The sequence below is a fragment of the Syngnathus typhle genome, linkage group LG10 (assembly GCF_033458585.1).
Source record: "Syngnathus typhle isolate RoL2023-S1 ecotype Sweden linkage group LG10, RoL_Styp_1.0, whole genome shotgun sequence".
In the NCBI taxonomy this organism is placed as follows: domain Eukaryota; kingdom Metazoa; phylum Chordata; class Actinopteri; order Syngnathiformes; family Syngnathidae; genus Syngnathus; species Syngnathus typhle.
In genome coordinates this window covers 9028991-9041525 of record NC_083747.1, presented here as the reverse complement: position 1 = coordinate 9041525, position 12535 = coordinate 9028991, and the positions used below count along the sequence as shown (strand labels likewise).

The 12535-nt window shown below is 38.3% G+C and overlaps 1 protein-coding gene across 2 annotated transcripts in view; it reads left to right on the top strand.

The window, feature by feature from the left end:
- Window positions 1-633, top strand: part of me1 (malic enzyme 1, NADP(+)-dependent, cytosolic) — a 56799-nt gene extending 56166 nt beyond the window's left edge. For both annotated transcript variants that reach the window (XM_061288956.1, XM_061288955.1), the window contains exon 14: window positions 40-633. In XM_061288956.1, the coding sequence (XP_061144940.1) occupies window positions 40-207 (168 nt within the window). In that variant the 3' untranslated portion in view covers window positions 208-633. The remainder of the gene's footprint in view (window positions 1-39) is intronic.
- Window positions 634-12535: the final 11902 nt, after the last annotated feature.

Below are 12535 nucleotides of genomic sequence, written 5' to 3'. Positions count from 1 at the left end.
TAAGTGTTTGTCTTCCCATATGAAATATATATGTTGCAGATAATAGAATATGCCTATGAGCACAACATGGCCACACTTTGCCCGGAGCCCTCTGACAAAGAAGCATATGTGCGCTCACTCATTTTCACCACTGACTATGATGACTTTACTGCGGAGTCATATCGCTGGCCAGAGGAAAGCATGAAAATTCAGTCATGCAAACTTTGACATTGTGAGCCTCTGAGAAGCCATTATCTTCCAAACACACAGGATGGAGGACCTGTCTACAGTTTATTTTTCCTGAACTGTACAAGTGTGAAATTTATGGTAAACAACACTGGCCTGAGAGCACCACAGATTTTTTATGCTGCTGAACAGAATTTCCACGCTGTTTTGGGCATTATTTTCCCTACAAATTTTCCTGGTAGTTGAGATTTACTCATTAATTTAAGGTAATAGGGGTTATTGTAGGTGGAATAGATTTTTTTTCATCAGAATGTCTTAAATCTGAACAGCAGACATATTGCATTGCAGTGTGCAACCCTATCAAATGCACAAATTCTGTGAAATTTTACTGTTAATATTACTGTATTTGCTTAATGCCATCTACTGTAGTATGTGAAATTATTTAGAATAAAAATAGTTTTGAATGTTGTGGTCTTTGTCTTACTTTTGGTTATTGCATGATTTTTTTTGGTTCTCAAAGAAAAATAGTTCAAAAAACATTCTAGTCTTGCTTGAAATAAATAACCAGGGGATTTACAATATTTTGTACTTGCATGAATAGTTAAGTCAACAGTCAATTACTTTGAACATTCTCTGACATTTTTTTTGGAAAGACAATTGTTCACTGTAATCTACTTCCCTCTAGGGGTCAACGTTTGAAGCTGCAAAGGAAATTCAAAATGTGTAACGGTGTTTGGGGGGGGGGGGATGTCACATGAATCACAATTTTTTTTTTCCTTATGTGTCGTTAACTGCAAATTTGATGTTATGCAATTTCCTTCAGAGGTGCAAACTCGTAAAACAATCAAATGGGAAATACTGACCAAGAGTGGTAAATGTAGGCCACAGTGGAATGAATGTGTTGTTTTAAATCAATGTTCTACCAGTTTTAAGTTTTACATGATTTTCCATATTTATAACTAGTATTCATCACTAACCAAGTTCAAACCAAGAGAATCCGATTTTTATTTATTTATTTTTTAAACGAGCACCGGGTTTTCAAATTATATCACATGGAAATATCAGCCTTGTCCAGTTTAGTAAGTCATTTATGGTAAAGCATTTATTTACATCCTGTTTTGTCAACAAGTGTGCTGTGGAATTGTCATAACACATGATGTGTTGACTGCAAGCCACAAGGAAATGTTAGTAACACAACAGTTGGTGTCTGTGAGGTTTGAATTAAAGCAAATAGGATTTGACGTTAATTGATTCCCAGTCAGATAGTCACTACCAGAGGCACTGGCTGGCCCACTGGCCATTCCAATATGGAATCAATATGGAGGCAACTGGACCAGTCAGCATTCAGTGTTCAGCGTCCCCGCCTCTGGCAAGGCTCTGTGAGATAGACTTGTGCGTTACTCGCTTTCCTTGCTTGTCCCTCCTTTCAAATAGCCCGAAATGGCCCAGGGCACCTACTACTCTCACATGTGGATCAATATGTCTCGATATCCACACCATCCCTTGTGCATTAACTGTCTGGAGCCATCAGCGGTACAGTAAATGGCTTATCACCATACCCCAAAAAAGCTGAGTTGATTTTACTAAGGAAATGTACGTATACAATTGCTTGAGAGTTACTTTGCCAATTTGTTTTATTTAGTATGATCAAATTAAAGTACCTTAGGTGTTCAGTGTTTAAAAGCGTAGTAAGCAGTTAAGCATATCGGTTTTGTTTGCAAGGGACTACGAGTAAACTAAGTACATAAAAAAAAATACATTTCATGGAATTGCAGTTAGATTGATGAGTCGTAATGGCATTTAAGATCCACAAACTTTGTTCTACTCTAGTACATTTTACCTTTATAGAAAGTGTACACTTAATAGTTCACTACTATTTTCACTACCTGTGGACATAAAAATTCCATTCATCCATTTCCTGTACTGCTTGTACAAATTCATTATTCTCAAGAAACTATGTCAACATTTAAACCAACCAGACTTGTAAAAATACGTCGTGATGAAGTTGTGTTTTCGTGTTCCAACAAAGGTTTTTGTAATTGTCAATGAGAAAACCATCATTCTGGAGATCTAAAGAGTCTCTCTGTGTTCACCTTGAAACTCTTCCTGCCACCTTTCTCATCAAAGATGGGGTGGGCGACAGCTCCATCTTTTTGACCTTGTTTACACTCTCACATTAGATTGCACCTTGCTAGGACCTTGTGATTGGTGCCAATCAGCAAAGGCCCTGAGGGATTGCCGCCTGTCTGTCTGCCCATCCTCCCAGTCGTCTGTCTGACACTCGGCTCATATTGGCTTTCTCACCCGGCTTAATTGTCACAGCATCTGATAATGAGCAGCAGAGGGCGCTCTAATACACAATTTAAATAAATAAATGAATAAATAAATAAGTAAATAAGTAAATAAGTAAATAAAACTGACACTTATTTGTTACATGAATCATAGCCTGTCCAAAAAATATAAAATATTCTCTATGTAACATATGCAATCAGTAATGTTACAGTATCTCATATAGTTAGACCTAAAGTATAAAACAAGAAAAGACAAACCTTGAGGCATCTTTGAGCAGAAGTCTCGTCGCATTTCAAACCCTGCCTGATAGGTTGATTAATTGCATCCCGTGACCTCCCAATAAATACAATCTGGTTGGCTGAAATTATAGAATCACACTTCTTGCAGGATGTAATGTAGAACAAATGCAGATTTTGGACGAAAACAAAAAAGAAAAAACATTTCAAACTGCAATTTTCTGGATTTAAGAAAGGTCCAAAGTATTCAAGAGGGAAAATGTCTTTGGCAATTACTTGTTTACTTGTTTTAAAACGTATAAAAGAATATAAAAAATGACTCTAAGGAAAGAAATGATGGACTCGTGAAAATCAACAACAACCAGTTTCTTCCCATTTCTTCTTCCTTTGTTTCGCTGTGAATTTTCTGTTTTGGAGAGGTTGCTTTAAGTTTTCTGTCTTTATGCTTGATGTCTTCCTTGGTTTACCACTATGCATGTTTCTTACACTTGATCCAGATTTTAGACACAGCTGACTGGGAACAACCAACATCTTTTGCGACACTGACCCATTATTTGTGCACCTTTAAGAAGCTTGATCATAATCTCCTTTCTTTCATTGACATCTCTCATATTGGAGCTATGATTTGGGTCAGTCCAAGGTGCGATCGCTCTTGTTTAATGCAGATTAACAAGCGGATATAATCTCATTGGTGTTAGATTTAGAAATAGAAATTTACAGGGTGATTTCATCAATTTTGCCTGGTGTTAGATTATAAAACATTAACATTGTATCTTTGGCCAGGAGGTAGTGTGTCTAAACCAATTGCACAACAACTTTTTGTATTTGTTTGGATTTTTATTATTTTATTTAGGACATTATGGAAGACTATTATCAAGTCAGCATCTCTGCACGTCGCCTGGCTTCCCATTGTGCAGCTCCTGTAAATGATCATTTGAGTAATTCGCAGAGACGACCCTGTTTCGCAGTTTTTCAAGACCGACCGCACAGGTTTTAGCCTCCGAGGTAGTGATGAGTGCAGGTTTCAGACAGCCTGTTGTTTCTTGTGCGGGTACCACACACGGCTACCAAGCAGAAGTGCCGACGCCTCAGCGACTTTTCCATAATTAGATGAGGCCTTACGCTCCGTCTAGGGTTATTTTCCAGAAATTTGACATGACATGTGTGAGTACGACCCAAAGTCATGTCAAATTAATTTTTACAGCAACGTGGGGTGCTGGGCATGATTCCCTGCAGCTTCCTGTTCTAACAAAAAGTCCACTTTGATAACGTTTTATGTATCGCTGCTGAAATGCATATTTTATGCTGAACTTCGACTGGTAAACTCACAGAAATCATTCACATGATCTTAATTTTATCATGTTTTGTCTTAGTTAAGCTAAAATGCACACTCCGTCGCCTTCAGCTGCTGAGCATGTCCTTGCCGCCTTTTGAATGTCGGCACATGCTAGCAAGGCTTGTGCTTATTATTCGGCTGTGGGCTCCAGATGGATCAACACATGCTGAAATTATTACAAGGAAGAGATTTGCATCTGACCTAAATCTCTTACTTCTGCTCCACCATGAAAACAAGTCAGTCCAACAACATTCTGTGACTCCAATTTGGAAAATTTACACAAAATTTATTTTAATTTTTTTTTAATAATGTCAATTATTATTTAATGGATGGATGCTTTTACTGTTTCATGTTTGTATGTTAACTGTGCAACTGCATGATTACATTTTCATAACACACATGGTGAGGTGAATATAACTGGGTACTCCCTGGACTGGTCCCAGTTAGTCACAGAGAACATAAAGTATAGACACAAGTCTGAGCTGACATTCAAACCCCTTTGAACGTAGCATTCGTGATATATATATATATATATATATATATATATATATATGTATATATATATATATATATATATATATATATATATATATATATATATATATATATATATATATATATATATATATATATATATATATATATATATATATATATATATATATATATATATATATATATATATTTCTTTGCGCTAAACACCTATAAAGGTTACATGTTTGCTTTTTTACTGACTGGTATTAATTAACATTTTATGTGCAATGAGTCGTAAAATTGTATGCATTTTTAACGTTATACACAGATTAACTAATCAGTATTTTTTTTTATAGGTTCTGAAGCCTGTTGAAGAGCATAGGTTAGCTTCAGGATCGAGAATGACAGATAAATGTTAATAACATGGATAGGCAGTCATTGTCACAACTTGTCTGATTGTTTTATTATGTCTTGGTTGTTATGGTTTCTGTCCGTGTCGCTGTGTAGTCGCCCCTCCCCTCCTGTGTCTGCCCATGATCAGTGTGATCATGACCCTCACCTGCCTCGCATTACCTGTCATGTATTTAAGTCCTGTCTGCCCCTTACTTCCTGTGGGATTGTTCTCGTCCCACGTCTTGTCTGTCGTCCCATGTACTTGTCTGTCAGTGCCGTTTGTATTAGCCAGTCTGTCGGTCAGTCATGTTGTTTTGTTAGGTCGTTATGTTTGTCCGTCTGTTCCCATTCATCCTCCATTCCAACTCCCCTTTTCCTTCAATAAACCCTGGTCCAAGTTGCATTTGGACGTCCTGCTCAATTCCAATCCGTGACAGTCATAGGAAAATTATACTGCGTGTGATTTGGTGCTTGTAGAAGTGTCCAGAGTTTTGCTGTCTGCATATAATTGATCTATTTTGAGCAGGCACAATGGCCTAGAGACCATCCTATGCTGGCCTGACGACCCCCTGCACAATACCTAGAAATGGTGAGTAACTTAATTGAAACCACAGTCCAACTAAAACATGAAACTGTCTCAAAATGATGAAGATGATGATGATGATAATGAAGAGAAAACTAATGTTCTTTTTCTGTATTTGGTTACTGTGTGCTCAAATGGAAGATTCCTGAGTAAAGCATATGTTGCCATTCTTTTGGGTGGGTGGTCAAGCTGCTGGTAGACTTAGGGACGTGTTTTTAAAAAAAATAATAATTATAGTAGTTATTTGGATGCACTACAATGAATGAGCTCAATTGCTTTGCAATTTAAAATTGATTGCATTATCCCACTAATGTATTCTGATCATTTCCAATATGGGATATATACGGTACCGTATGTATGCCCGGAAGGAAGGAAATCGCACATATAAGAGTTGTCTTGAACATTCCAAATGTGGCCTATATGAACTGGAATGACAATTGTGGTAATTTTCTTCATATAGGTCATTCAGTCTACATCCATCCATCACTTCCACCCACCAGGAGCTGTAATAGAATGAGATGGAGAGAGCAAACAGGAAAAAATAGAAGCTGCAACCTTGTATTTATCATGATTTAGTAAAATTGTGTATGGTGAAACAGTAATCCAATTAGATTGGAAAAAAAGAGTCAACATGAGTATTTTGCTCGCTATCTCAGAAGCTGTGCCCTGATCATAAATGCACTAGTTAGCTGTCAACTAGCTGGTTTCTATTATTCTGTCCTCTGATGTTATGGACCTAATTCTTTGGATGCCTTTCCTTGCAAGAAGAAATAAAGCAAAAAAAACATCTTTACAGTAATATGTCTGATGCGTTCCCTCCTGTCAAATCACAATGTTCTGATGAATACTGCAGTTGTGTAAAATAAATCCAACTCCAAAATCCATTCATTTTAATCCATCTCAGGTGGTGAATTTCTTTTTGCTGAAAATGACAGAGCTCAGTTTGTGAACGTCACATGACCAAACCCAGAAATCAGCAAAACAAGCCGTGACAGTTGTTACCTGAGCCAATGTGGTCATTTTCAGTCAACAGCAAGTGGCAAAATGGCTGCCCCTGACATGGATAAACAGGTAGAAGCAATGTGAAGAAGCAGGGAGAACGTTCATTTTTGTCCAGACCTGTTTCATGTGTTTTTTGAAATAATTTAAGTGACAATTCAAAAGCAATGTTGGAGTTTCTTTGATTTTTTTTTTTTATGCATTACTGCTTGTGTCAAATTCAAGTAATCCGTTATCACTGTAGGTTTTATTTTGTTAACAGAGGGATACCAATGATTTTGTCGACATGTATACGTGTTAAGCCTTTGTTAACCAGCCCAATCCTGATAAAACATCCTTTTCTGATTGTTGGGATGGAATCCAGATGTTCATTATGTGGGATCTCCATCAACTGGAACAAGGTCATCATGTGACCCTTGTGTCTGACCATGCTGGTCTTTAGGTCGGTCATTCTCGCTTCTCCTTGCTGCACTTTCAGTTTTTTAGGTTTGAGGGCATCAAGGCTGGTCAGTCAAGTCACATGGCTCCAGGCTATGGATAAACTCGGGCAGGTCTTGGGCCTGAGGTGCCGCATCAGATTTGCAGTTAGTTGGTCTGAAGGGCCACTCTGATGGCTTAGAATATAATCGAGTTGGAGGAGCGCTAATCCACCGAACTGGTTGGGGCGGGTTGCGACTCTGGTGTCCCTTAGAGTTTGGCCTCGAGGATCATAAGGTTACAATTTCAAGAGTCTGTAAAAGTAATGGGCGATATGATCCGAAGGTCCACAATGAAGGGATCGTTGTAGGCCACCCTACCAGAAAAAGTGCTTGAGGCTGTCACAGACTAAAGCCGAGAGAGAAAGTGGGAAGAGCATTCTGTAACCTCTTTGAACCAGCGAACAAACCGTTTTTGCTTTGTCCTTAATCAGAGGTCCTGCTTGTAAACATGGGAAAGTTTTTTTTATGTGCTTTTTAGTAGCAGTAATTGGTATTTTAAAATTTCTCTGGTATGAATACAAAGAAAGTCTTTAAGCATTCTAAAGTTTTCAAATGTCCACTGTGAGATGGATGGCCATCTTGATAAGAATTTGCAATGGAAGAGTCAGCATGAGAAAAACAAGGAAAACATTTGTCAATTTAGGGCACTGGTGTCAAACTCAAGGCCCGGGAGCCAGATACGGCCCGCCACGTATGTGGCCCGCAAAGACAAATTGTGCATCAAATTCGTGTGTCATTATTAGAATTGCAAATTGTCTTCACTTTTGATATCTTAATCTTTTTAAAAATTTGACCAGTTTTTACTCGTCTGATTTGAAAACAAGTTGTCAGTTTGTTTTGTAGTGACTGTATATAATATGAGGTGCCCATACATTCATTTGAAAGAAGCTATGACTACAATGCGGCCCGTGAAAAAAATGAGTGAATATATTCCTACTATTGAATAGCAAACATTCCCAGGTGTGTGTATGATCAGTTATTTAGGACACTCACTTCCATGACAAATGAAAAGCCTGCAGCCAGCATTTCTCAAATTAAAGCCGATGTAATCACATTCAATTACGTCCAGAGGGAAGGGAGTGCCCTTGTTAGATTCTTTTTTTTTTTTTTTTTCCAGTTTTTCTTAGAGAGTTCAGCTCATGAAATTAATTGGATCCAACCCCTGCTTGCTTTATTAAACATGACACACATAACAGGCCTGCTCTTTATGTCATGCAATATGGAGGAGCGTGATGGGATGGTATTAGGAAAAAATAAGAATAATTAAAAATAAATGATTGACCAGTTAATTTGGCAATTATGGTCAATTAACCAGTACGGGAAATATGTGATAATTGTATCAGGCCTTTAGCTTCAAAATGAGCATTGTGACACTGTGACCAGCTTTTGCCTTCTGGGGCAAAATAAGGTGGGCTGACTTATCATCTCAGTTTACATTCTACAGTAATCCTTTTCCAAATTATAAATTTATGATGGTCATGTGGTGGAAGGAAAAACTAATGTTACTGCTCTGCTGAGAAGCCGAGATAGGAGCTTAGTGTCCATTCAAGTATTTCATTACTGCAGATTTTTATAAAGTGAAACATTACAGAGCACAATTTCTCCTGAATAAAAAAACAGCAATGCAATGGGGGGCTGGAACAGATCAATGGCATTTTCATTTATTTAAATGAGGAAAGATAATTGAGCTAGTCAAGAGCAAGGTTAACAAATGAATAAAATTCATCTTACGGGACCTTTGTAATTGAAAATAATTCCGTTCATTAAAAAAAAAAAAAAAAAACTTTTTCTTTACAGGGTTTTGTGCTGCTCAGTATGTACGCATGTGCTGCGTGTGCTGGTGCCGAGTTAGCGAATAGAGCCGAGCCGTCAGCTTGCAACACAACAGCAGTGGAACACAATAGGAGGGGAGTAAATTGTGCCCGCTCGGACCTGAGACAAAAGCAGCAAGTATGGCAACCTGGCTGCAAAACTGAAACTATGGTGTCGATCTCATCGCGCTAGTATTGATCTGATATTGATACTTGGTATCAATATTTGGATCAATCCACCATCACAATCGAATATGTAATTTAATGACTTACTGCATCTCGATGTTCAATTAAACTTTAATTGATAATTGAACTACCTTTAATTATTAAAGGTAGATTCATTCCATGGTCTTAAAGAGGAAAATGCTACAACAATGGAGTGAATAATAGAACAGCAAAATTGCCATTGTGCTAAACAGCACATGCCTGAACCTCAAAATCTGCAGTTTGTAAGTTTACGCCTGAGCAGCAGAGAAATACAACCTGCCGTGAGAAGGCGTTGTGGCAATCGTGCTGTGCTCTGTTCAAGACATAACAGCTTTTGTATGGCTCAGAGGTTGTGGAAAGGAAGAAAGTTGGATATGACTCACTTCCTCACAGTAATAAGCAATGCAATGTGGTGGTGCACTGGTTAGCACGTCCGCCTCACAGTTAGGAGGGTACCAGTTTGATTCCACCTCATACCCTCCCCGTGTGGAGTTTGCATGTTCTCCCTGTGCCCGCATGGGTTTTCTCCGGGCACTCCGGTTTCCTCCCACATCCCGAAAACATGCTTGGTAGGCCGATTGTAGACTCCAAATTGTCCCTAGGTGTGAGTGCAGGTGGTTGTTTGTCTCTGTGTGCCCTGCGATTGGCTGGCAATCGGTTCAGGGTGTCCCCCGCCTACTGCCCAATGACTGCTCCTTTTAGTTAATTTGTCACCCAAATAAAAGGCTAAAGGCAGCTGGCTTCATGTGTCATGTCTAATCGTTTAAATTAAAAACCCTAACCCTTAACAAATAATTATTACTATATACTTTGATGATTCGTGGCGAACGGGTGGTATATGCATTGGGGAGACTTGCAGTGGATGCTGGCACAAACACACTGGTAGTATTGGATGTGCTTGGGTGGTTAGTCTCTTCATTTTAACCTGTTACTAAACCGAACACGAACAGCTGTCAATCGCGTCTACTTCAACGGCAAGCAAAGAGTTCATGGTCATGGTGCAGCCTTGCTGCTCCTGAAGACACGAACAGTACATTCATTGAGGTCAAACCTTTCAACATGCAGTTCACTAGAAGTATATATTTATTTTGACAGGACCCTTGTTATCCTTACAATTGCTTCATTTCTAATGGTGAGCCATCAGGTTCTTTTTATGAGGTGTGAAGGAGAGAGGGACACATGATGGCTGCTCTCTATATAGTCCTCATTAGAATATGAGACAGGTCTCAATGCTGTGACCTTTGTGACCCAAACATGCAATCATAAGCATGTCTCCTGCAGCCCCAGGCAATGAGCAAACAACACAAACATGCATCTTACCATTCGCACAGTACTAGAATGCTCGAAAACACATTTATTCTTGGGAGAATTGGATTATTCAATTTCATTTAATGTTATTCTCTGGTCGAATGGTTACAATCGGGTAAATCTTCATTCAAATTGTACAGAAAGAAATATTTTCAACCTCATGTGGTGTAAAGAAATATAACAGTACCAACAAAAATCGTTGGATTTTTCCTGGTTGTAATTTTTTTTTCCTCAAATGACTTTTTTTGACCAATGTGTGGATATTCTTTCTCCTTGCTACATACTCTTTCAGCGATATTAAAGTTACAAAAATGTAATTGGAATTGAATACCTAATAATCCTTGACACGAAAATGTACCAATGTACTCTCTCAGTGTTAGCTGAAAAGAAAATGACATTGACTCAGGATAATTATTACACATTATAAGGGCAAGGAATGAAATAATTTAATTTGTCAACATGTTATGGACATTCTGTCCTGATTTACCAAGTGGCCATCACTGTCACGAGGAATAAGGGGCCAATTAATGAAAACACACGTCGCAAAAATGAACTTCATTTACTAAGCTTCCAGGCATTCTTTGTGTTTACAATTCCATACCAAATACAGTACCATTCACGTGAAAATGTGCACACAGGCAAGGCAAGTCAGTTCAAAGTTTTATTCTGTGACATTATTCTTTATGTTCTAATAAATCAGCATTCAGCCTAAAGCAGAGTTACAAAATCACAATGAGAACGGAGAAATACAAGCACAGAGCACGGCGTAGCATTACGAATATGCACTTGAATCCAGTCCGATGCACTTTTGCAGAGTGGAACGCCTTTATGTTCCCTCCAGCTTTGAAAATGGCTCAGGCCTCTCTCCGACCCCAGGGCAAGGCATTCGTGTAACGGGCCAAGCGCACATTAGACACATATGGTGCCGAAACAGATATAAAAAATAAGCTGTCATCAAATAATCAAATTATTCATGTTTCAGGGAGCAATCATGGAGGAATGTGAGCAGAGGTATGCGGGCGGAACCCTTTCTAGTGGGATGTCTTTGTGTGGGCTTGGTATGCCTGCAGACAAAGGCTTGTTACTGTCTCGGCCCCTCTACTCTTCATCATGCATCGCAAAGCTTTCAAAACCAAACATCATCACATCAGTACAACAAATAACAAAACAATATAATCGGACCGGTTCAATTCAAATTAATGTGTATCGCTTTGGGAAATAATTTGTAGTGTGAATTTATAAAAATAAAAAAAAAGGTCAAAGTATTTGCTCTGAATATTTTATAACAGTAGCAAATAACTAATTTTGAAAATAATTGTGATTTGCTGAGAAAAAATACACACACTCACATATTGTAAGATATTTGAAAAGGAATGTGATTTTATTCAAGCTTTACTAACAAGCCATATCTACATAGAAATATTGGGAATTTTTTGTGTTTTCACTCCTCATGCATTTTTGTGAGGAGTGTTTGAACATACAACTCTATAAATGTCGGAATGTCCCTGTTATTGAATCTAGAGTGTGTTGCCAGTATTTTGGCACAAGAGGCTGTCCTGGCTTTTATATATGCAGCTCATGCACACACAGAATTTACTATTCCCTTGATAAAATAATGGTGTATGTATTATTTTTTTTGCCTTGATCATCTCAGCATCTGCCACCTCTGCTGAAATTGCCCGTGTCGTCATTTGAATTGATCATGCAAATTTATTGTTATTAATTATCAGGTGATTGGTGTTCAGATTTGGTGTTATTTTGTGTTTTTTTATTTTACAAATGTCACAATACAAAACTAATGCAAACTTTTGAATTGGCTAATCTATTAATTGTTTATGACACTTTACATATTTTATCTTTGATAACGGAATATCTAATCTAATCTTATCTAATGTAATGTAGTTTGCAAGAATGTTTCCACTTCAGCGAGTAGCTCGCAGATTTGTCGCTGATAAGATGAGCGATGATCAATTCGCATTGATCCAGATAAGCATGCAAACAATTTAATTAGAGCCTTATCCAAGCAGAGGCTGGATATGATGCACACTATGCAAGCACTAGAAAAGACAAGCCGTTGTCCCTGCGCCTTGTCGGCATTCATCCCATCAACGTCAACGGATCGCAGCATCCTCACTGAGAAAACGAGTTAGCAGAGAGGAAACGAGGAAAAAACATGCACCACTAAGCCCACCAAACCCCAGGCTCTGCTTTTTTTAACCCACGCCTCCGCCTCTGCCCCGTCTGCTCGCTAA